Source organism: Schistocerca americana, chromosome 11 (genome assembly GCF_021461395.2).
Source record: "Schistocerca americana isolate TAMUIC-IGC-003095 chromosome 11, iqSchAmer2.1, whole genome shotgun sequence".
Classification (NCBI taxonomy): Eukaryota; Metazoa; Arthropoda; class Insecta; order Orthoptera; family Acrididae; genus Schistocerca; species Schistocerca americana.
In genome coordinates, this window is record NC_060129.1 from 203,328,887 (window position 1) to 203,352,374 (window position 23,488).

Sequence of the window (23,488 nt, forward strand, 5' to 3'; positions counted from 1 at the left end):
CTCATCCAGAAACGCACCCTCTCGAAACCTGGCGAGCAAGCTACACCGCGATGCAGAGCGCCTCTCTTGCAGAGTCTGCCACTCGAGTTTATTAAACGTCTCCGTAACGCTATCACGGTTACCAAATAACCCAGTGACGAAACGCGCCGCTCTTCTTTGGATCTTCTCTATCTCCTCCGTCAACCCGACCTGGTACGGATCCCACACTGATGAGCAATACTCGAGTATAGGTCGAACGAGTGTTTTGTAAGCCACCTCCTTTGTTGATGGACTACATTTTCTAAGCACTCTCCCAATGAATCTCAACCTGGTACCCGCCTTACCAACAATTAGTTTTATATGATCATTCCACTTCAAATCGTTCCGTACGCATACTCCCAGATATTTTACAGAAGTAACTGCTACCAGTGTTTGTTCCGCTATCATATAATCATACAATAAAGGATCCTTCTTTCTATGTATTCGCAATACATTACGTTTGTCTATGTTAAGGGTCAGTTGCCACTCCCTGCACCAAGTGCCTATCCGCTGCAGATCTTCCTGTATTTCGCTACAATTTTCTAATGCAGCAACTTCTCTGTATACTACAGCATCATCCGCGAAAAGCCGCATGGAACTTCCGACACTATCTACTAAGTCATTTATATATATTGTGAAAAGCAATGGTCCCATAACACTCCCCTGTGGCACGCCAGAGGTTACTTTAACGTCTGTAGACGTCTCTCCATTGATAACAACATGCTGTGTTCTGTTTGCTAAAAACTCTTCAATCCAGCCACACAGCTGGTCTGATATTCCGTAGGCTCTTACTTTGTTTATCAGGCGACAGTGCGGAACTGTATCGAACGCCTTCCGGAAGTCAAGAAAAATAGCATCTACCTGGGAGCCTGTATCTAATATTTTCTGGGTCTCATGAACAAATAAGGCGAGTTGGGTCTCACACGATCGCTGTTTCCGGAATCCATGTTGATTCCTACATAGTAGATTCTGGGTTTCCAGAAATGACATGATACGCGAGCAAAAAACATGTTCTAAAATTCTACAAGAGATCGACGTAAGAGATATAGGTCTATAGTTTTGCGCATCTGCTCGACGACCCTTCTTGAAGACTGGGACTATCTGTGCTCTTTTCCAATCATTTGGAACCCTCCGTTCCTCTAGAGACTTGCGGTACACGGCTGTTAGAAGGGGGGCAAGTTCTTTCGCGTACTCTGTGTAGAATCGAATTGGTATCCCGTCAGGTCCAGTGGACTTTCCTCTATTGAGTGATTCCAGTTGCTTTTCTATTCCTTGGACACTTATTTCGATGTCAGCCATTTTTTCGTTTGTGCGAGGATTTAGAGAAGGAACTGCAGTGCGGTCTTCCTCTGTGAAACAGCTTTGGAAAAAGGTGTTTAGTATTTCAGCTTTACGCGTGTCATCCTCTGTTTCAATGCCATCATCATCCCGTAGTGTCTGGATATGCTGTTTCGAGCCACTTACTGATTTAACGTAAGACCAGAACTTCCTAGGATTTTCTGTCAAGTCGGTACATAGAATTTTACTTTCGAATTCAATGAACGCTTCACGCATAGCCCTCCTTACGCTAACTTTGACATCGTTTAGCTTCTGTTTGTCTGAGAGGTTTTGGCTGCGTTTAAACTTGGAGTGGAGCTCTCTTTGCTTTCGCAGTAGTTTCCTAACTTTGTTGTTGTACCACGGTGGGTTTTTCCCGTCCCTCACAGTTTTACTCGGCACGTACCTGTCTAAAACGCATTTTACGATTGCCTTGAACTTTTTCCATAAACACTCAACATTGTCAGTGTCGGAACAGAAATTTTCGTTTTGATCTGTTAGGTAGTCTGAAATCTGCCTTCTATTACTCTTGCTAAACAGATAAACCTTCCTCCCTTTTTTTATATTCCTATTAACTTCCATATTCAGGGATGCTGCAACGGCCTTATGATCACTGATTCCCTGTTCTGTACATACAGATTCGAAAAGTTCGGGTCTGTTTGTTATCAGTAGGTCCAATATGTTATCTCCACGAGTCGGTTCTCTGTTTAATTGCTCGAGTTAATTTTCGGATAGTGCACTCAGTATAATGTCACTCGATGCTCTGTCCCTACCACCCCTACCACCCATCTGAGTGTCCCAGTCTATATCTGGTAAATTGAAATCTCCACCTAGTAAATTGAAATCTCCACCTAAGACTATAACATGCTGAGAAAATTTATGTGAAATGTATTCCAAATTTTCTCTCAGTTGTTCTGCCACTAATGCTGCTGAGTCGGGAGGTCGGTAAAAGGAGCCAATTATTAACCTAGTTCGGTTGTTTAGTGTAACCTCCACCCATAATAATTCACAGGAACTATCCACTTCTACTTCACTACGGGATAAACTACTACTAACAGCGATGAACACTCCACCACCGGTTGCATGCAATCTATCCTTTCTAAACACCGTCTGTACCTTTGTAAAAATTTCGGCAGAATTTATCGATGGGGGAATTGCCGATTACGATAAGCTGTTACGACAGTGGAAGTGTGCAGGTTCCCCGTCATGTCGGACGTACGTGTGGCGTCTCGCATCCAAAGGGACGTCTTCGAGAAGCTGCGGTAAGTCTTCTCGTAAAAAGTTACCGTATGTGTGACCATTTAAATTTCCCGGGAGAATAAACGGCCCCAGTACATGGTCACACACAACACCACACCAGACACTGACACTGAATCTGCGTCGAACTTGAGATACTACCATGGCACGGGGATTTTCGTCTGCCCAGACATGCCTGTTATGCGTGTTGTTGATGCCATCTCTTGTAAAGATTGCCTCATCACTGAACATTATGAAGCTGCCGATTTCCATTGAACCAGTTACAAAAGCGCATACAGTTGGCACAATCGTGTGGCTCTAAATGGTAAACTTTTCACAAATGAAAAGGATACAGTCCATCCTCACGAAGAATCCTACACACCTTAGATTGTGAAACGTTCGATCGGGTAGCTACGCATCTTTTACTCGAATGTGGACTGCGCTCTACTGAATTAAGAACGTTTTCCTCTTCCCGGACGTCACGATGTCTTTCGGAGAGAATACAAATACTGGGAAGAGTACCAGTTTCTAGGAACGTTCGATATGTTCCACTAAATGTTCTGGCACTCTGAATCCTACGATTAGAATACAGACGGTAATATTCGAGAACAGCTTTTGCTTTACCGTCACAAAAGCCCAAAATGTACACCATCTCTCCGTACTCCTGCACTGAAAACTTGTATTGCATTGCGAAGTGCACTGTACACAGGAGACAATGACAATAAACAGTGATTGCAATATCGGCAGCTCGGTTGTTATCCTAACGTAACATTCGCTGCATTTGTCTGTCTAAGACTGGTCGTGTGTCCTGTGAACACAAGTGTAGCGGTTCATACACCGTGGCACCGTTTTGGAACTCGGTTGTAGCTCCTTAATTATGGATCTGATCACGTTACTGTGTTTACATTTTTTTGTTCCAAATAACCTAAGGAATTACCGCCAGCAACCGGGGGGAAAACCTCGTGATTCACACTTGTATGTCACTGCCATGTAACATAGCCAGTGAAACTTCAATCGTAAATAGAAAGAACTGCTACAGTGCAGAAGGTAGCTCAAAGAAATATGCAATGACACGAACAGAAATGACGCTTTAATCGAAAGGCAATAATTACACTGAAGTCGAGGCAATTTGCAGTGGTCACCACAGACAGCAGTGTTTGCTCTAAAACGTGCTCCCGTGCTGGCCACAACATTGGTAAGAGTTTTTGTGGTAGCGTGATCTATTCGTCCTGCAGTGCTGTTGACAACTGCCAGACGGTCGATCGTGCACGTGGACGGTGCCGCAATATGTCTGTCCGATGCATCCCACGTATGCTCGATAGGACTTAAATTGAGGGAAAGTGCAGGCCAGTCCTCACAGGAAAGGTTAACTTACAGATGTTAATTAAAGTTGTTGGCATAAGAGTGCGAGAGGATATTAAAAATCTTTTGCAGCAGGCATGCATCATAATTTAAGTGGCTTTTGCTCGATAGAACAGAAGTGCCCTGTATCGAATTGTTTGTCTTAGTGTCCCCTACATCTCTGTGGTATGTTGTAAACAGTTAACGTTATACCCTATTTGTATTTAGAGTGACATTTTTAATTGCGTGTGTATTAACAAATAGGAATAATAAGTAACCCCTCAACTGTGCTTGACTGAGTTCTGCCTGCCTGACAGTGCGGAGTTGTGCAGTGGCTCTCGGGCCCACAGTTGGCAGCATCTGGGAGGCTCTAGAAAGTGTATTTAGAATTTCACACTGGCCACAAGGGTCCACTTGGATTTTCACGTCCATTTTCGATGATAGGTTGTTAACAATAATAGTAATTAGTGAGATAAACAAGTATGCTGAACACTTTGTAAGTTCACACGGGTACCAACCGACAACTGAGATTTCTATTCTTTGTTCACAATTTAATTCTTGCAAGGCATTCTTCAGAAACCTGATTTTTTAAATACATCATTCGAGACCCAATTTCGAAATATGAGGGCTATTCAGAAAGTGTGTGGTGAAGAAGCTTGCACAGGATAGAATAGCGTGGGGAGCTGCATCAAACCAGTCTCAGGATTGAAGACAACAACAACATCAACAATTCAGAAAGTAGAGAACGTTTCCGTCTGACACTGCTAGGTGTGCACCTATCGCGTATATTTTGGTATGTGCATGCTCGGAAGCTCAGTCAGCATCCGTCTGTGACAGCGGGAACATCTCTGCGCATCTGGTTTTTTCAATATTCGAATTTGAAATGTGTGTTGCAATCGAAAATCCCGCCAGTTGTGAGGTGCAGTCTGTGATAAGGTTTTTGTTGGCCACAAACCTAATACCCATAGAAATTTATCTTGAACTGTGTGAAGTGTACGGGAACAATGTAATGAGTTAAAGTTCCGCCCAGAAATGGCGCATTCGGTTTAAAAATGCCCAAACCGACATTCACGACGAAGAGAAGAGTGGACGCCCGAGTACTGTGACTGATGAACTTGTTGCTAAAGTTGATGAAACGATTCGCTATAACGGAGCTTTCACTTTCTTTTCCCCAAGTTTTGTGGACTTTGTTGTTTGAAATTGTCGCTCAAAAGCTAGGCTACCACAAATTTTGTGCACTATGGGTGCCCAAAATGCTTACAGAGCACCATAAAGAACAGTGAATGGGGGCAACACTGACATTTCTGGAGGCCTACCACAAACATGGTGATTCATTAGTGGATCAAATTGTTACTGGTGACGAGACTTGGGTGAAACGTGTCGATTGCGACACAAAATTACAGTCCGTGGAGTCGGGGCACACGAGGTCCCCCCAAAAACTAAGAAAATGTTTGCAAACCTTGTCAGCAAGGAAGTTGATGGTGACAGTGTTTTGAGATGGGCAAGGTGTGCTTTTTACTGATTTTCTCGAATGTGGAGCAACCGTAAATTCTGCCCAGTTCTGTCAAACTTTGCACAGACTTAGAAGAGCAGTTCAAAACAAACGGCGAGGAAAGCTGACGTCCAAAATTTTGTTTTTGCACGACAGTGCCCGAGCTCACATGGCAAACCGCACTAAAGAACTCCATTATTAATTCAAATGGGAACTTTTCCCTCGTCCGCCCTACAGGCCCTATGTTGCACCAAGCAACTTCCACTCATTTCCCAAGAAGAAGAACTGCCTCACAACGTAGCGCTTTCATGACGGCATGGAACTCCAGGCGGGCGTGACTCACTGGCTGAAGTCTCGGGCGGCAGAATTTTACGACGGTCTTTCAAAGCTTGTCTACCGCTACGATAAATGCCTCATTGCGTTTGGTGACTATGTTGAAAAGTAGTATGTCAGTTGCTCTTTCAGATGTATATAATAAAATGTATTTCTTGTACTTACGGTTTTTTTTTCTTTTATATATATATATATATATATATATATATAATGGAAGGAAACATTCCACGTGGGAAAAATTATATATTTTTGTGTGTTAGTGTGTATGTTTGTGTGTCTATCGACCTGCCAGCGCTTATTACACACACCAAAACATTCCCTACTTTCTGAATAGCCCTCGTACTTCACTCAAGGAATCAGATTCTTGAAACATCTATTTTCCAAAAAGTGTTGTTCGTGTGTTCTCTCCTCCGGTAAAGACTTCAAAGAGACTGGTGGAATAAATCAGTTGTAACGGACTTATGTTCATAGTATACATTTCCGATGTTCACAACTTACAATTTCAGCAATCACTAGATTTGAGAAAAGTGCACCAAAACTTGTCAGATTATGCTGTGCTGCAAGAAAGCGTTGCATGGCACACGAACAGTTACAGGGGCAGGAATGGTAACAGCGTGGGGAACAGCCCGATTAAAGGTTAACAAATTTTGGATTGTAATTTTTCAGTCAAATTAACATCTTTTTTTACGTATTACTAACAACATGAAATTAAATTTTTATGAAACAATGTGAAAAGCCTGATTATTAAATGGAAAAAAATTACATAAACAAATAATACTGTGCAATCTCTAGAAATGAAAAAGTATTTCCTTTTCTATAGGGTGTTTAGCATTTTGTAATAAATTTTAATATATGGTGAATATTGTCATTTTCCCATAATTAGTAATTAAAAATAAAAATGTTATTTTTATTGAAAAATGATTTAATATTTGTCAATGAACATTAATATTTGTTAGTAAATATGGAATTTTAATGTTGCTACTAGTGGCCAAAAGACTGCTACTAATCTCCAAATACTTCAAGTATGAAGGAAAGGCCAGTCTGTAAGATCCCCTCACGAATAAAACAAATCCTCCAGCTTGATGAAAAAGGGTATTTCAGTAGTTCCATGCACGGAATCGGTACTACGTATACATAAACAGAGACATTGACTTGACATCATTTCGGAAGTATCAGGACAGTGAAGGGAAAAGACTCGAACTCCATCTGCTGCGGGACGCAGTTTTAATGTGGTAGAAAGTTTCACTATCGTAGTCATATTATTGTACATTATTTTTGCCGTCTGAAGGTTCGAGAAAATAAAACTCGTTCGTATATTGTACACAGCATTCTCCAAAAATAGCGATTACACGAAACGTAACAGAGAAATTGATGTGCGTATCGACAGCTCCCGGCGAACCTCTGCGACCGCACGGCAGCGCCGCCTCCGCGGAACCCGTACTCGATCCCCGAGCGCACGTCGGCAATCGTGCACCACCACCCGGCGGGGTCGCTGCCGGTGGCGCGGACGGACGTGCAGGGGCAGTCGGAGCGGTGGCGCGCCGCTTTCCTCATTTACCGGCCCATGGACCTCAAGACGATGGAGCACAAGGCCGGCGAGGGCAAGTACCGCCTGCTCGAGGAGTTCCGCGCAGACGCCATGACCATCGTGCACAACGTCGTCATCTACCACGGCGGTGAGTAGCCGGCAGTCGCCGCTGCACTGGTGCCCGAAAGTAGACTGTAACTGTGGAATCGGAGCCCGGAGAGGTTGGACATTTCGGGGATACTAGAGATGTCAGTTATTGTTCAAATGCTCGGTCGAAGGGAGTTTATTTTTGAGAACCAAAGCAACCATTTTCAGTACAAAATTAAGTTTCAGACATTGTCGGCCGTCTTTGAAACGTGAGACGGGTGCTATAGTTCTCTCCAGAAGGCAAAACGACTGAAACCAGTAATTTATTCATCTACATCTACATTTACATTTATATCCCACAAGCCACCTTGCGGTGTGTGGCGGAGGGTGTCTATGTGCCATTGTAATTTCCTCCAGTTCCTGTTCCAGTCACAAAAGGTTTGCAGGAAGAACTTATCTGTCTCTGTGTGAGCTCAAATTTACCTCTGTGGTCTTCTCATAAGGTATACAGAGGATTTCGAAATGAAAGTATGGGTTTTCAGCGTTTATTACATTCGACTTAAAGCTATAAATAATACATCAAATGAAAGAGCAACTCAAAACAGTATTGTTTCTGTTGTTGTGCACAAAGAGAGGAGTATGGGACAACAAAGAGTGGCTGAAGAGTGTTCGAATGGGTGAGAGTAGGCTAGGCTTGTCTCAAATTTGCAGTTCCCGTGATGGCAGTGCGGAGAATTTTAAGGAGATGCTTAAAACTACATGCTTACTGTTTACTGTTGTTACAAGCTCTGACTACATGCTGGCTTTGCAAGTGAGATCTTGCTGCACGACATTGAAGATATCCAGCATCGTATTAAGTGATGAATCGATATTTCATCTAAGTGGTAATGAGAACACCCGTAAGTGTACTACTGGGGGTCAGCAAATCGCCACAAGATGGTTCAGCTGCAACAAGACTTAACGAAATGCAATGTGAAACTTCCTGGCAGATTAAAACTGTGTGCCGGACCGAGACTCGAACTCGGGACCTCGAGACTCGAACTCGGGACCTCGAGACTCGAACTCGGGACCTTTGCCTTTTGCGGGCAACTGCTCTACCGACTGAGCCACGCCCGGTCCTCACAGCTTCACTTCTGCCAGTACCTCGTCTCCTACCTTCCAAACTTTACAGAAGCTCTCCTGCGAACCTTGCAGAACTAGCACTCCTGAAAGAAAGGTTATGGCGGAAACACAGTTTTAATCTGCCAGGAAGTTTCATATCAGAGCACACTCTGCTGCAGAGTGAAAATCTCATTCTGAAATTCAATGTGTGTTCCAAAATCAACTGTTCACCTATACTACTACTGGTCTGAAATGCTTGTTCCATTTCATACCACTTTCAACATCACACCTAGATATATGATAATTGTGACTGAGCCAAGCAGGACATTACTAATACTCTATTAGAACATTATAGGATTGCTTTTCCTAGTCATCTGCATTAATTTAAATTTTTCTACACACAGAGCAATTCACCATTCGTTGCTCCATGTAGAAATTCTGTTAAAGTAATCCTGTATCCTCACGTGGTCAATGGCAGAACTTTCCTACACACTACAGCGTGATCAGAAAATAGTCGTGGATTGGTGCTCACTCCATCTGTCAGATCATTTAAGTGTACAGAGAACAAGAACGGTCCTATCGTACTGCCCTGAGCCACTCGTAATGATACCCTTATCTACAAAAGTTAGTGTACAAAATATGACATGTGCATATGTGGATGAAGTCACAGGCATAAAGCTAGGAATAAAAACTTTGCAGTTAAGATGGAAATAAATTTTTGTATTACATTCACGATACTGTTGTTAGGACAGTGTTCGACCACCTGAAGAACGGTGAAGTTGTCGGCACACGGGACGAGTCTGTTAGCGTCAGTGTGGCTTTTGTAAGAGCTTTGTGACATCACTTCCTTCTGTTTCTCTCTGAGGAGTGATTTTGTCACGTGAAACACGAAACAAGTTGTGTGATATTTCAACGTGCCACGTAAAGCGGAACCACTGAGAAACAAGAACGCACAATCGCAAGCAGAAAGGAATACTCTGTACTGTATTTGTCATGTTCAGTAGAAGCCCATACTCGGCAGGTTTCTTGTCGTATGTTACACACTATGAATATACGCTGTTTCTAAGTGCCAGCACATCGACTATCTCAAGAATGAATGGTTGTCAGTACAATTTGTTGTAATAAAACGCTGAGAAACATCATATTGCTTCGTTATAGTTAACTATAACCACATTTCACTGATTAAAGCCTTGAGAATATTGTAACAAAAAGTAAGTGGCAGTTGGAAGCTGAGTTCCACCACAGCGTAGGTGGTTGAGGCACCACCATCCGGAACCGATCGTGGCTCAGAAGTGGCTTCACTTCCTGCTGTATTCAATTTTATTTTACTCCACATATGTGAATGTATGTGTGCTCTCTATCAGAAGTGAGTTTGATTGATTTGATGCACTTTTGTAAGCTGATGTGCTTCCCGAGTGGACACGTATATTTCATTTTTGTCTCGTTACACATTCACGGATGCAGAAGTTTTTATATGTGTATTCTGCAGACAGAACAATACGACTAGCACACGGTCGAGAAAGAAAATGTGTGTTTTAATAGAAGTGATATAGCAATTTTACACCTCCCCATTTTCACATATAAACTGTACAATTCGCTAGTCAAAGAAAGCTGAAAACTATCACCGGAGAGCGTCGATAGCACGGTCGTGTTAACCGCCTCGTGGCGCGTGCCGACGCTACTGCATCTCGCGAAGTGCGATAGGTGCACACTGGCATTAGCTGCCCCGTCCCATGTGCTGACACCTTCACCTTACATCTACACGGTTACTCTGCATTTCACACGGAGTGCCTGCCAGAGGAGTCATCGAACCATTTTCGTACTACTTTTCTACCATTCCACTCTCAAATGGCGCGTGGGAAAAAGGAACACCAAAATCTTTCCATTCGAGCTCTGATTCCTCATATTTTATTATGATGATGATCATTTCTCCCTACGTAGGTGAGTGCCAACAAAATATTTTCGCATTTGGAAGAGAAAGTCGGTGATTGATATTTCGTAAATAGATCGCACCGCAGAGAAAACCGTCTTTGTCTCAGTGAGTACCACTCCAACTGGCGTATTGTATCAGTGACACTCTCACCCCTATTGCGCGATAACACGAAACGGGCTGCCCCTCCTCACGCACCCTCGATGTCCCCCGTCAGTCCTACCTGGTAAGGATCCCGTACCGCGCACCAGTATTCCGGCAAGGGGCAGACAAGTGTAATGCTAGGCCGTCTCTTTAGTGGGTTTGTTGTATCTTTTAAGTGTTCCGCCAACAAAGCACAGTCTCTGTTTTGCCTTCCCCACAATGTTATCTGTGTGATCTTTCAAATTTAAGTTGCTCGTAATTGTAATTCCTAGGTATTTAGTCAAATTGGTAGCCCTTAGATTTGTGCGATTTATCGTGTACCCAAAATTTATCGGATTTCTTTTAGTACCCGTGTGGATGACCTCGCACTTTTCTTTGTTTAGTGTGAATTGCCACTTTTTGCACCGTACGGAAATGCTCTCTAGATCATTTTATAATTGGAATTGATCGTCTGCCGATGTCGCTATAATTTACTGTCTAGTAAAATCGTCAAACAATGTAAGGGGGCTGTTCAGATTATCACCTAGATCATTTATGTAAATCAGGAACAGCAGAGGGCTTACGACACTACCTTGCGGAACACCAGATATCACTTCAGTTCTACTCGATGATTTACCATCTATCACTGTGAACTGTGACCTCTCTGAGAGGAAATCACGAATCCAGTCACACAACTGAACACAACTGAGACGATACTTCATATGCACACAATTTGATTGATTTATTCGCTTGTGAGGAACAATATCAAAAGCCTTCTGGAAATTTAGGAATGTGGAATCGATGTGATATCCCGTGTCGACAGCATTCATTACTAAATGGGAATAAAGAGCTACCGTATTTACTTGAATCTAAGCCGCACTTTTTTTTCTGGTTTTTGTAATCCAAACATCCCTTGCGGATTAGAATCGAGTGCAAAGTAAACGGAAGTTATGAAAAACGTTGGTATGTACCGCCACAACTAACTTCTGTTGTCGAATATATGTAGCGCTACACTGGCATGCTTTGCAAGCACAAAGGTAAATACTGGCGCCAAAATCTCTGCGTCAGTAAAAAAAAAAAAAAAAAAAAAAAGGTGGAAGAATGTAAACATTATGCCATGTATTCTTTCGTGTTTGCTGCTATCTCGTGTAAATCCTGTCTGCCTAATAATCTACAAAACTAAGAGTGAGACAACAGCAAATGCAGAAGAGTATACATATCGTGTCATGTTTATATTCGTATTATTCTTATGCCTAATAGTGATACAGTCAGAAACGAAGCACAGCAATTGATTAGATTTTTAAATCTAAGATGATTCTAATTTCTGTGCAGAATGTAATATACTCAAGAGGCACCTGCAAAGATTTTCGAACGGAGAAAAACTTTCGCTAAACTCTCCTTCGGAACATCTTCTATTGTACGCAGTCTATTATTTGGTTCTTGTTGATTATTATCAAGGAAAGCAGCAGTGGAAGTAACAACAAATAGCAGTCTATTGCCATCGTTTCGCTTACGAGACGATTCCTCTCTCCTTTTCATTGTAAGCTGCGGTAGCGCGCTCAAAAGCAAGCCGTGCCGCGAGTGAGACAAACAATGCATTACACAGCACAGTAATGCATTTTCAGCTTAGAGTGACGTAAACACCAATAACAAAGAGAACGGCACGTATCAGATCAAAGCAAAATAAGCAATCTATTCAAACCAGATGAAGCACGTGAGAAGGGAAGGGTACCCGTATAAATACAGACGGAGCACCTGACACATAGCAATGGCTACTCGGTTAAGTTTAACTGTTAAGCTTAGGACTCGAACCAAACTACTGCAGCTGTATCGTCATTTATTCGACCTGAATTGTGTCTCATGTTACAATGGACCAACTTTGTTTCCATTTGGAGGTGCGGTCTAAAACTTTTCTCTCCCCTCGAATTTAGAGTCTCAAGTTTCAGGTGCGGCTTAGATTCGGGAAATTTTTTTCCTCGATTTCGAGTCTCATTTTTCATATGCGGCTTAGATTCGAGTGCGGCTTAGATTTGAGTAAATACGGTAGCTGTGTTGCACAAGAAAAGGATATTTTGTGAATCCGTGTCGGTTATGTATCGATGTCATTTTCTTCAAGCTGATTCATAATGTTAGAGTACAGTATATGCTCCAGAATCCTACTGCAAATTGAGGTCAGTGATATGGGTCTGTAATTCAGTGGGTTACTCCTATTTCCTTTCTCGAATATTGGTGTGACCTTTGCTACTTTCCAGTCTTTAGGAACAGGCCTTTCATCAAGTGAGAGGTCGTATACCAAAGGCGTTATTGTGTCTGCATACCCTCCGTAAAGTAAATGTCAGTCGTAAAATGGGAAAAAGAAACGGCCCGACAGTCGGAAACGTTTTGCTCCGACTAACGGTGCCGGGAGGTGGCCGACTCGGTAACGACTGAACGGAGCTGTGCTTTCTCTCGCAGTGCACAGCAGCCTGGCGGACATGGCGCGGCAGATGCTGCGGGACTGCGTCTACGACCTGACGGAGATCCGGCAGTGCCGCGACTGCTACCGGGTCTCCAACGAGAAGAAGGACAAGCACTGGTTCTGCGAGCCCTGCCGGCCGCCCCACCAACTCGTCTACGCCAAGCAGAAGGGCTTTCCGTACTGGCCGGCTAAGGTACTGCACCGCTCCCGTACTGTCGGAAGGGCGGAGCCGCTGCCGGAGCTCCGGTCGGCAGGCTTAGCTCTTCTCGTGTACAAATTAAGTAATCGGCGGGCATCTGTAACGTTCCTTCTGTCGTTAAAATTATTTAATCGGACAGATAGAAAATGTACTCGCCGAGCGGCAGAAGAATACACACGTGAGACTGTCGTGATTGGCGAGCTTTTGGAGCCGGTGGCTGCTCCTTCGGGCAGAAGGGTTGAAGGGGAAGGAAGAAGGGTGAAGGGAAAAGAACTGGACAGGTCTACGAAAAGGGGTAGCTTTTGGGAAAGCCACCCAGAACTGTGGGTCAGTGGAAGGGGAGACTTGCCGTACAGGATGAGAAGTAAAGTCCCATTGTCGGGGCTGCGTCGGACGATATTTGAGAACCTGAGAGCTTAAAGGTGGAAGACAGGGTAATATGCGAGACAGAGATTACTGCATAAACATCTTGCATGAGGTAAAAAGAGTGAAAAGCTAAGTGCACTGTACATAACAGGGGTGGGAGGGGTCGGTGAAAAATAGACGGTGGAGACAATGAAAGATGTAGAAAACTAAAACAGAGTGAAGCAAAGAGTAGTTACAGTGATGAAAAGCTGAGACTGGAGAAATTTATGTAAATTAAGGCAGTGTGGGTGGCGAGAATTAAGGACACGTTGTAGTGCTAGTCTGTTGCAGAGCGTGCGGTACGACGTGACCTCGGAGCCTGTTTCACCACGCGTGTCGTCTGGATTCTTCCCTCAGACACCAGTTTATCAGAACTTAGTAGGTGGGAACTAGCAATACAGCACGTCCTCCGTTTTCACCACCCACCTGGCCTTTATTTACGTTAACTCTGCGGTCCCAGCGTTCCATCACTGTAACTACTCTTTGCTTCACTCTGTTTTAGTTTTCTACATCTTTAATTGTCTCCACCGTCTATTTTTCACCGCCCCCTCCCACCTCTGTTACGTACAGTGCACTTTAGCTTTTTGCTCTTATTACCTCATGCAAGATGTTTATGCAGTAATCTCTTGTCTTGCATATTACGCTGTCTTCCACCTTAAAGCTCTCGGGTTCTCAAATATCGTTCGATGCAGCCCCGACAATCGGACTTTACTTCTCATCCTGTACGCCAAATCTCCCCTGACCCACAGTTCTGGGTGGCTTTACCAAAAGCTACCCCTTTTCGTAGACCTGTCCAGTTCTTTTCCTGCACCCTTCTTCCTTCCCCTTCAACCCTTCTGCCCGAAGGAGGAGCCACCGGCTCCTAAAGCTCGCCAATCACAACAGTCTCACGCGTGTATCCTGCCACTGCTCGGTGAGTAGATATTTTTTTTATCTAGCCAATTAACTAATTCCTTCTGCTGTGATTCACTTAGTATATACAGTATGTTTCAAAATTAGTAAATGTTAGGTTGGTGTGTAAGCTCGTAGTGTTTTTGTTTTGCGTGTTGGTATTAGGTTTGCAGTGGGTTTGTATATTGATTGTAATTTTTTATTGTTGCTCACTGTTGCCAGTTGAGTTCACATATTGCCATTTTGCCACTTGGAGGAAACGAGTGGAGCTGTGGTTGCTAGAAAATGGAGTGCCTCGTGCAGAAATCGGAACTTTTGTGACACATTCATCTGTTTGAGTTTGATAGCAGGGTGGTGGCAGCTGAGGCAGCCAGAAACATTTATGCCGTGTGTGGAGATAATGCCAGTTAGAGCACAGCAAGAAAATGGTTTCCTCGTTTCCAGGAGGATCGTTTTGACATTAGTGACTCTCCACATTCACTTTGGGGTTTCGTAAAGATTGTTTAAATGCATTAATCCACAATGATCCACGACAGTGTACTTGAGAAGTGGTAGATGTGATGAGCTGTTCCAGCATTGTGTGACATTTGGATGCAGTGGGGAAGGTTCAAAAATTGGTACAGCACGGTATAAGCCAAAAATCAGAAAAATCAGTGGGTGCTTCTCTGCTCGCTCGTCATTGACTCCTTAACATTGCCGGCCATTCCTGCGATTCATTGTTACTGGTGACGAGAAATTGTGTGTTTATGCTAACTTGAGGTAAAGAAAGGAATAGTTCAGTTAAAAAAAGAGGCAGCAGTTCCCTGTACAAAGGCCTGTGCGCATCCACAGAAGATATTGTTCCACATCTGGTGCAACAGCGGGGGTGCGGTTTACTACAAATTGCTTCCCCGAGATGTAACTGTCACTGCTGACACTTATTGTTGACAACTGAGACGTCTTTCAGACTCGGTCCGGGAACGGTGAGTGGGAAGACAGTGTGGAGTGATGTTAGTCCACAATAACACCCGCACATATTCTGCTAGACTGACAAAAAACACTATACAGGGGTCGGGTTGGGAAGTCATTCCATACTGACCTCATTCGTCTGATCGTCCGCCCTCAGACAGTCATCTTTTCCGCTCTCTGTTGAACAACCTCGAAGGAACTTCCTTTCCAAATGAAAATATGCTTCAAACACGGATCAATGAGTTGATCATCTCAAAAGAGAGTGATTTCTACGTTCGCAGACTCAAAAAATTACTCGAGCGATGGCTGACTGTTTTAAATATTGACGGAGAATATATTACTGGAAACTGAAGTCTCTGTCATGTATATCTTTTGTGTTTATTAAACTTTTGGAAAAACGTTACAAATTTATGCACCAACCTAACATTTGTAGTGGTATAGACCAAGTATAAAACATTCCACATGACAGTCTAATTTTTATTGTTTACAGACATGCAGTTCTTAGAATGTATCCTAAACAAATGTGTGCAGAAAGTGTTAAGCGAAGATATTTCATAATTTCAAAGTTGTTTCTCATAAATTCCACATCAGACATCAGTGCACTTCCAAATTATCTTGACAACACTGTGTTTAGTTATTCTGAGGCCCTCTTGACCTCAGATTGCTGGCCGTCCTGTCTGCCAGATCATTTGTGGATGTAGAGAACAGTGGCCATCCTGTCACACTTCCGTGGGGCACTCCCGACGATACCCTCGTCTCTAGCGAACGCTCGCTGTCGAGGATGGCGTACTGGGTTCTATTACTTCAGAAGTCTTAGAGGCCCTCAGATATCTGTGAACTTATTCCATATGCTTGTCCCGTTATTGAACAGCTTGCAGTGGGGCACCGTGTCAAATACTTTTCAGAAATCTAGGATACGGAATCTGCCTGTTGCTCTTTATCCACGGATTGCAGAATATCATGTGAGAAAAGGGAAGCAGAGTTTCACGTGAGCGATGATTTCTAAATCTGTACTGATTAGTGGACAAAAGCTTTTCACCCTCAAGGAAATTTACTATACTTAAACTCAGAATATGTTCAATAATCCTGAAAACAGAGGTTTTGTAATTTAGCTGGTCTGTACCTGTATCGTATTTATACACAGGAGGCACCTGTGCTGCCGCAGCTTGCTTTTTTTCCCCCCCCCCTCCCCCCAAAGAAGAAATAGTTAGCCTGGCTTTTAAGGGAAAATGTGACAGACTTAATTATGTACATAGACATACCATCCATCCCGAGAGCTGAGAGTCTCAACAATTTTTGCGTGTTATTGACATTGATACTGTCGAGTTATTCGTCCCTGGAATGTTTTAATTTTAAGTTTGTAGTTGGATAACAAATAATTAAAGAATTTTTTGTGTGATATAATTACATATTAATCTTGTTCTGATTGTTTTTTCGTTTAGGTGTAGTGCTTCTTGCAAATTTGATGGTTTTAGGTCAGAGGGGAGTACCCTACGAGTGAGTTTTCGAGTATCAAAATATGCGACATAAATGGCCGTATCTTTTGATTGCATTCACTTAGAAGCTTCAGTTTTTTCTACCGCCAAGGGATTGTGGACCTTGGTCATCATCATCATCATCATCATCTTGGACAGTTTCCAGCCTCTGTCCCGGTCTGTTTGGAACATAGGCCTCTCCATCGTCTTCTGTCTTGCCACCATCTCTCCGTCTTCACCTCGGTCCAGTCTTCTCCTTTCTCCTGGATGCATTCCTCCACTCCTTTTGGCCATCTCTCTCTGTCTCTTTCCTGCCAATTTCATCTTGTGTATCCTCCTGGGTATTCTCTTCTCCTCCATTCACTTAACGTGTCCGTACCATCTCGGCCTCGATTTCTCTATCTCCTCCTGTAATGGCTCCACCTTCATTAACTCTCTGATCCTCTCATTTCTTAACCCGTCTATCTTTGTCACTCCAGTACTGTTCCTCAAGAATTTCATCTCACTAGATTGTGCTTTGCTTTTCTCTCTCCATTCCATAACCCGAGTTTCGGATGCATATGTCACGATCGGGACACAGTATGACCTGACCTCAGTAAGTGGCACGAATTTCAGCTCGATACACCTGCCTGTTCGTGAGGAAAAGTGGTTTTAATAGTCGAACAGAAGAGCAGCCGAGTGATCCCGTAAGTGTTCCGTTGCTGATCGAGGCACAGACCCTAAAAAGGTTATGTAACACCACAGAAAGTACTTCTGTTTTATAACTGGGAAGCAATAGACGGGTTTGGATCTCAACTTCACCTGTTATTCTTGTCTGTTTTTATACATCAGTGACAAATGTTTTTATTTGTGTAAATGTATACTAGTTAGAATAAATATTTTTATCAGTCCTTCGTGACTGACAGTAATTTTAATCTGTATTTGTCGTCCGTCTTTCGAACGAACTTTCCTCGCCCGTGGCGAGTAGTTGACGCTAACTGTCGCTCGCGCTCTCCGCAGGTGATAAAGGTGGAGGGAGAGCAGTACGACGTGCGCTTCTTCGGCGGGCAGCACCAGCGCGCGCACATCGAGAAGGTCCACATCCGGCCCATCTCCGTCAACATACACACCTTGCAGGTGACATCCCCAAACACTCTCGCTATGGTTTGTCAACACGCACTTTTTCGCCGAGGCGCTCTGACCAAATCTTCTCAGGGAATCGGCCGGGTGGAGTCATGTGCGAGACGTCCCTCTCGTTAACGACTTTTTTTGAGCCGTTCACTTACGAAGATTTTGTCGGAATGTAAGGCAACTATATTGTAAAACTTTTATCTGTTACAGTATTGGAATGCTGCAGCTGTGACGTATTGAGATTTTCAGAACTGACTATGACCTATCCCCTTTTGTGCTGTAGAACTTCTATTTTCGTCTTACTGGCTTAGCCGTAAGATTAATCCTGGTGCAAAATCATTTTGTAAAACAGTGTTTATGTTCTACAGTGCACGTGCTTTGCTGCGGGTAATAACTGCTACACGTTTTACAGGATCTAAATAAATCACTGAGTAACTTCGTAAAAGTAATTCTCTGTTTTTTATATACTGTGTATATCTTGTATGTATCCTGTAAAACATTTGGGTCTTGTTACATGCTGCAAAGTGCGTGTAGTGTTGTGTAATTACTATTAAAACACTCTGGGGGGGGGGGGGGGGGGGGGATGGAAGGCAATTTTTATTCCTATTCTGCCAATGCTATTGTACCCTTTGAATAGGTAGACTTTTTCAAAAGAACTCTAAGTGGTAAAAGAACGATGATGCTGTAACTTACCAAACGAGAAATCGCTGGTATGTTGATAGACACAATAAAAAAAAAACACACACACACACACACACACACACACACACACACACACACACAAATATTCAAGCTTTCGCAACCCAATGTTGCTTCATCAGGAAAGAGTGAAGGAGAAGGAAAGATGAAAGGATGTCGGTTTTAAGGGAGAGGGTAAGGAGTCATTCCAATCCCGGGAGCGGAAAGACGTACCTAAGGGGGGAAAAAGGGACAGATATACACACGTGTGCGCACGCGCACGCGCACACACACACACACACACACACACACACACACACACACACACACACATCCGTGCATATACAGGCACAGACAGACATATTTAATGGCAAAGAGTTTGGGCAGAGATGTCAGTCGAGGCAGAAGTGCAGAGGCAAAGATTTTGTTGAATGATAGGTGAGGTATGAGTGGCGGAGATTCAGGCGTGGTGGGTAACGGGAAGAGAGGATATACTGAAGGGCAAGTTCCCATCTCCACAGTTCAGATAGGTTGGTGTTGGTAGGAAGTATCCAGATAACCCGGACGGTGTAACACTGTGCCAAGATGTGCTGGGCGTGCATCGAGGCATGTTTAGCCACAGGGTGATCCTCATTACCAACAAACACTGTCTGCCTGTGTCCGTTCATGCGAATGGACAGTTTGTTGTTGGTCATTCCCACATAGAAAGTTTCACAGTGTAGGCAGGTCAGTTGGTAAATCACGTGGGTGCTTTCACACGTGGCTCTGCCTTTGGTCGTGTACACCTTCCAGGTTACAGGACTGGAGTAGGTGGTGGTGGGAGGGTGCATGGGACAGGTTTTACACAGGGGGCAGTTACAAGGGTAGGAGCCAGAGGGTAGGGAAGGTGGTTTGGGGATTTCATAGGGATGAACTAAGAGGTTACGAAGGTTAGGTGGACGGCGGAAAGACACTCTTGGTGGAGTGGGGAGGATTTCGTGAAGGATGGATCTCATTTCAGGGCATGATTTGAGGAAGTCGTATCCCTGCTGGAGAGCCACATTCAGAGTCTGATCCAGTCCCGGAAAGTATCCTGTCACAAGTGGGGCACTTTTGTGGTTCTTCTGTGGGAGGTTCTGGGTTTGAGGGGATGAGGAAGTGGCTCTGGGTATTTGCTTCTGTACCAGGTCGGGAGGGTAGTTGCGGGCGTAATAACTTATTACCTTCTGCAGTACCAATAGACCAAATTCATGTTCCTAACCCCATTAGATTATCAAATAATGCTACCTTAAAGTAAAAAAAAAAATGTAGTTTTGAGAAAAATCCATTTAAAGTTTAATATTGCTCTTCTAGTACAGTTATTGATGAGAATTACTTACCACTAATAAATATTTTCCCGCCCTATACTGAGCATCATCCGTATCGTACTGATCTTCTTTTCTTCTCTTGGTCCCTCTTCTTCTCTGCCTGGCTTCTTTTGTGCATTTTAAATTAGCAATATCTGCTTTGCAGATTGTCTCTCTATCTATTCGCACCAAGGATTTTGCAGTATTTCCACTAGATTTTATTCCCAATAATTCCAAAACATCCAGTTTTCTAATTACACCATCATTGAAGCATAAAATAGCATCATAAACACCAAATTTGAGGGTTGTAAGCTGAACAAATACAGTTTTCGGTAACCAGTTTCAAATGACAGAATTCACACATTCGTTAAATGAGTGAATTTTGGGTTTTCCCATGAAGACATTTCTTCAACAAGGTATCTTTACAAAGGTGTCTAAATATGGGTTTAATTTCATTCATTACTGATGCAGGTAAAGAATGTTTGTGGTCATATCTGGCACTTCTCCTGTACTTTTACCAAGTGTCAGGATCATTCAGGCAAAGACTGTGCACTGGAGTTTCATTTGTGGAAAGCTTATGGAAAAAGATAGCCCTTACAGCTTTTTTCATGTTTTCTATATTCCCTACTTTTCTTCTTCTGACCAAGCCACAATAATTCTGTAATCTATCTATTTCAACATTTGTCAGGCGACCTTTACCACCTATATTCTTACCGTCTTCCAATACTATTTTTTGCTTTTCTTCTAATCATCTTCTGAACCTGGACCCCATTCTCTTCCGGACATGCCCAATGCCCTCTAATTTAGAAATTGTGACATTAGGACCATAGGGTAGTTTTCCACATATCTGGTTGTAAGCCTTGCTGTCACAGTCCCCAGATTGCACAGAGCGTCAGGAAAACAGACGTATCTCACGAAAAAATTATCGTATAAAACAAAAACTGTTTGACGCAGGAAATACTGGGCTTTTCTAATATGCCGAAATCTAAAAATCGAATTTTTGAAGCCCACTCGCCTTCCGTCTCCCCTTCAGACTAAAAAAAGACTAGTCGCAAAGGAGTTAGCCGAATGTGACAGAAATTGGTAGATGTGATGTAATACATGGGCAAACAAATGATTACAGTTCCAGAAAAGTTGGGTGACTTATTCGAAAGACGGAGCTTCAGAAATTCTGCAAGTCGCCTTTATGCGAGCAGTTGTTTAGCCCGACATCAATTAACAAAATTGTCGGATGCCCTTCCGAGGGATACCGTGCCAAATTCTGTCCAACTTGACACGTCAGAGCGTCAGAATCCCGAGCAGGTGGGAGGGCCCTGCCCGTAATGGTCCAAATGTTCTCTGTCGAGGAGAGGGCCGGTGAACTCGCCGACGGAGGTACGGTTTGGCGAGCTCGAAGAAAAGCTGTGTGCATGTGGGTATCGTCTGGCCTAAATGTAAGCACAGGATAACTCACCACAAAACGGGACACAGAATATCGAATTATCCGAGACGTACCTCTCTGCTGTAAATGTGCTGCGGATGACGACCGAAGGTGTGTTATCGTGAAAAGAAGTGGCACCCCAGACTGTCATTCCCAGATGTCAGGCTCTGTGGTGGGAGACAGTCGGGTGCATTCGAGGCGTGTCTTTGGCCTGGAGATGGAGACCTATTGACTGAAGTAGAATTGTCTCCAGTGACGAGTCCCGCTTCGAATAGTGTGAAGTGTCCGGAGGTGGCTCGGAAGTGACGGGATAGCTGTCGGACTGTCACTCGCCGTACATCCTGACAGCCGGGATTGACGATCAGGGGTGCCATTCTTTTTTGTTGCAGCACCACCGCTCGCAGCAGTTCGTAGGCAATATTCGTGCCCCGCTTCGTTGCCCTTCGTGGTGAGCCGTCCTGGGCGTACATTTCGGCAAGGTAATGTCCGCGTGTACTCAGTGAGAGTTTCTGTTGCTCGTCTTCGTGTTTGCAAAACGCTATGTCGGTCAATAATGTTACCGAGTATCTCCCAATTGTGAACTTTTGGAGCACTGTGGACGGGGCCGTCCGACCGACTGACAATTTTGACGATCCGACGTGCCAGTTGGACAGAATTTGGCAGAGTATCCCTCGGGGAGGACATCCGACTACTCTATTAATCAATACTGTGCCGAATAACTGCTTGTGTGAGAGACAGGCATGGACCAACGCGTTACTGGCATTCCCAATTTGGAAATCATCTAAGTTTTCTCAAATTGTAGTCATTTGTCACACCTACCTACTTCCGTCCTATTCGAATAGTTCCTTCGCGGCACATCCTGTTTTTTGTCTTAAGAGTATAATTAATATCAAACAATTTTCTTGGAGGTGTGATCTATCTGTGGAACTATACGAAAGGGTATTTGTTTTATACGGTTCACGTTTCACGTCGTGTTTCATTTATGAAGCGTCTTCAGTGGCCTGCAATACATGTTTGTTTTGTTTATATAATAATTGTGGCTATGTAATGATTCTAGAGTAATAAAAGAACAGTTTGCAGTTCCCTCCACCCAAAATTCCTCCTGTTTCCCAGAGGAGACTTTACCACATACTATAACGGACATATCTATGCAAACAAATGTTAAACTACACATAGACACTACACAACAATATCAGATGGGTGAAAAACACAGTTGGCAGCACTGTATACGGTAAACACATTCAGCCGAGACACAGTAAAAGTGAATGTGTTCATAAACGGCAAAAATCCACCGTTCTGGTATACGAAAGCCAGCTAAATACGACCCAAAAAATCGAATACTAATTTTACCTCATGGAACTTGCACTCAGAAAGCTGTTTTCTCTGTAACAGGATAACAAAAAACTGTATTATAGGTCATTTTTAGTCTCACTGTATGAGGGTCATTCAGAAAGTAAAGAATGTTTTGTTTTGACAAGTGTGATCACTTCTTAGCTGTGCAACTTTAAAATGTTTGACAAAATAGACGATCTCGTCACTGTATTTTCCACTTTTTAAATGCAGAAAAAGTCTGACCCTTCGAAATTTATAGACAGGTAACAAGATTAACGGTAATGTGATGAACGAAGTGTCAGTTCGGAAGTGGCGTATCACGTCTAATGGCGGACGGAAGAATGTTTGCGACAAAAATCGCTCTGAGGCTGGCTGGCCCTCTGTGGTGAATGACAGACTCAAAGTGAGGATTGAAACAAAAATCCGAGCAGACAGACGTTTCACAGTTAGCGGACTGCAGCGGCCTACTGTCAGACACCTCAGTGGATTCGCAGAGCCATTAAAAAACGAGCAGTGTGGACTGCTAGCTGGCGAGTCATCCTCCTCCGTTATTATTCACGTCCACATGCAGCGGGAGTGACACGAGACTTGCTTCAGCAGTTTCGGTGGGAAATGTGTGAACGTCCACTGTACAGTCCAGACTTAGCCTCAAATGATTCACTCGTTCCCCAAATTGAAAGATTGTGTAGTCTACATCACAGTGGAAGTGATTATGAATTTAAGGAAGTTGTTAATCAATTG

At 43.4% G+C, this 23,488-nt stretch overlaps 1 protein-coding gene across 1 annotated transcript in view; it reads left to right on the top strand.

The window, feature by feature from the left end:
- Window positions 1-23,488, top strand: part of LOC124553771 (zinc finger MYND domain-containing protein 11) — a 231,224-nt gene that overhangs the window by 151,378 nt on the left and 56,358 nt on the right. Inside the window, exons 7-9 of the mRNA XM_047127709.1 lie at window positions 7,125-7,413; window positions 12,961-13,157; window positions 17,882-17,998. Of these exons, the coding sequence (XP_046983665.1) occupies window positions 7,125-7,413; window positions 12,961-13,157; window positions 17,882-17,998 (603 nt within the window). The remainder of the gene's footprint in view (window positions 1-7,124; window positions 7,414-12,960; window positions 13,158-17,881; window positions 17,999-23,488) is intronic.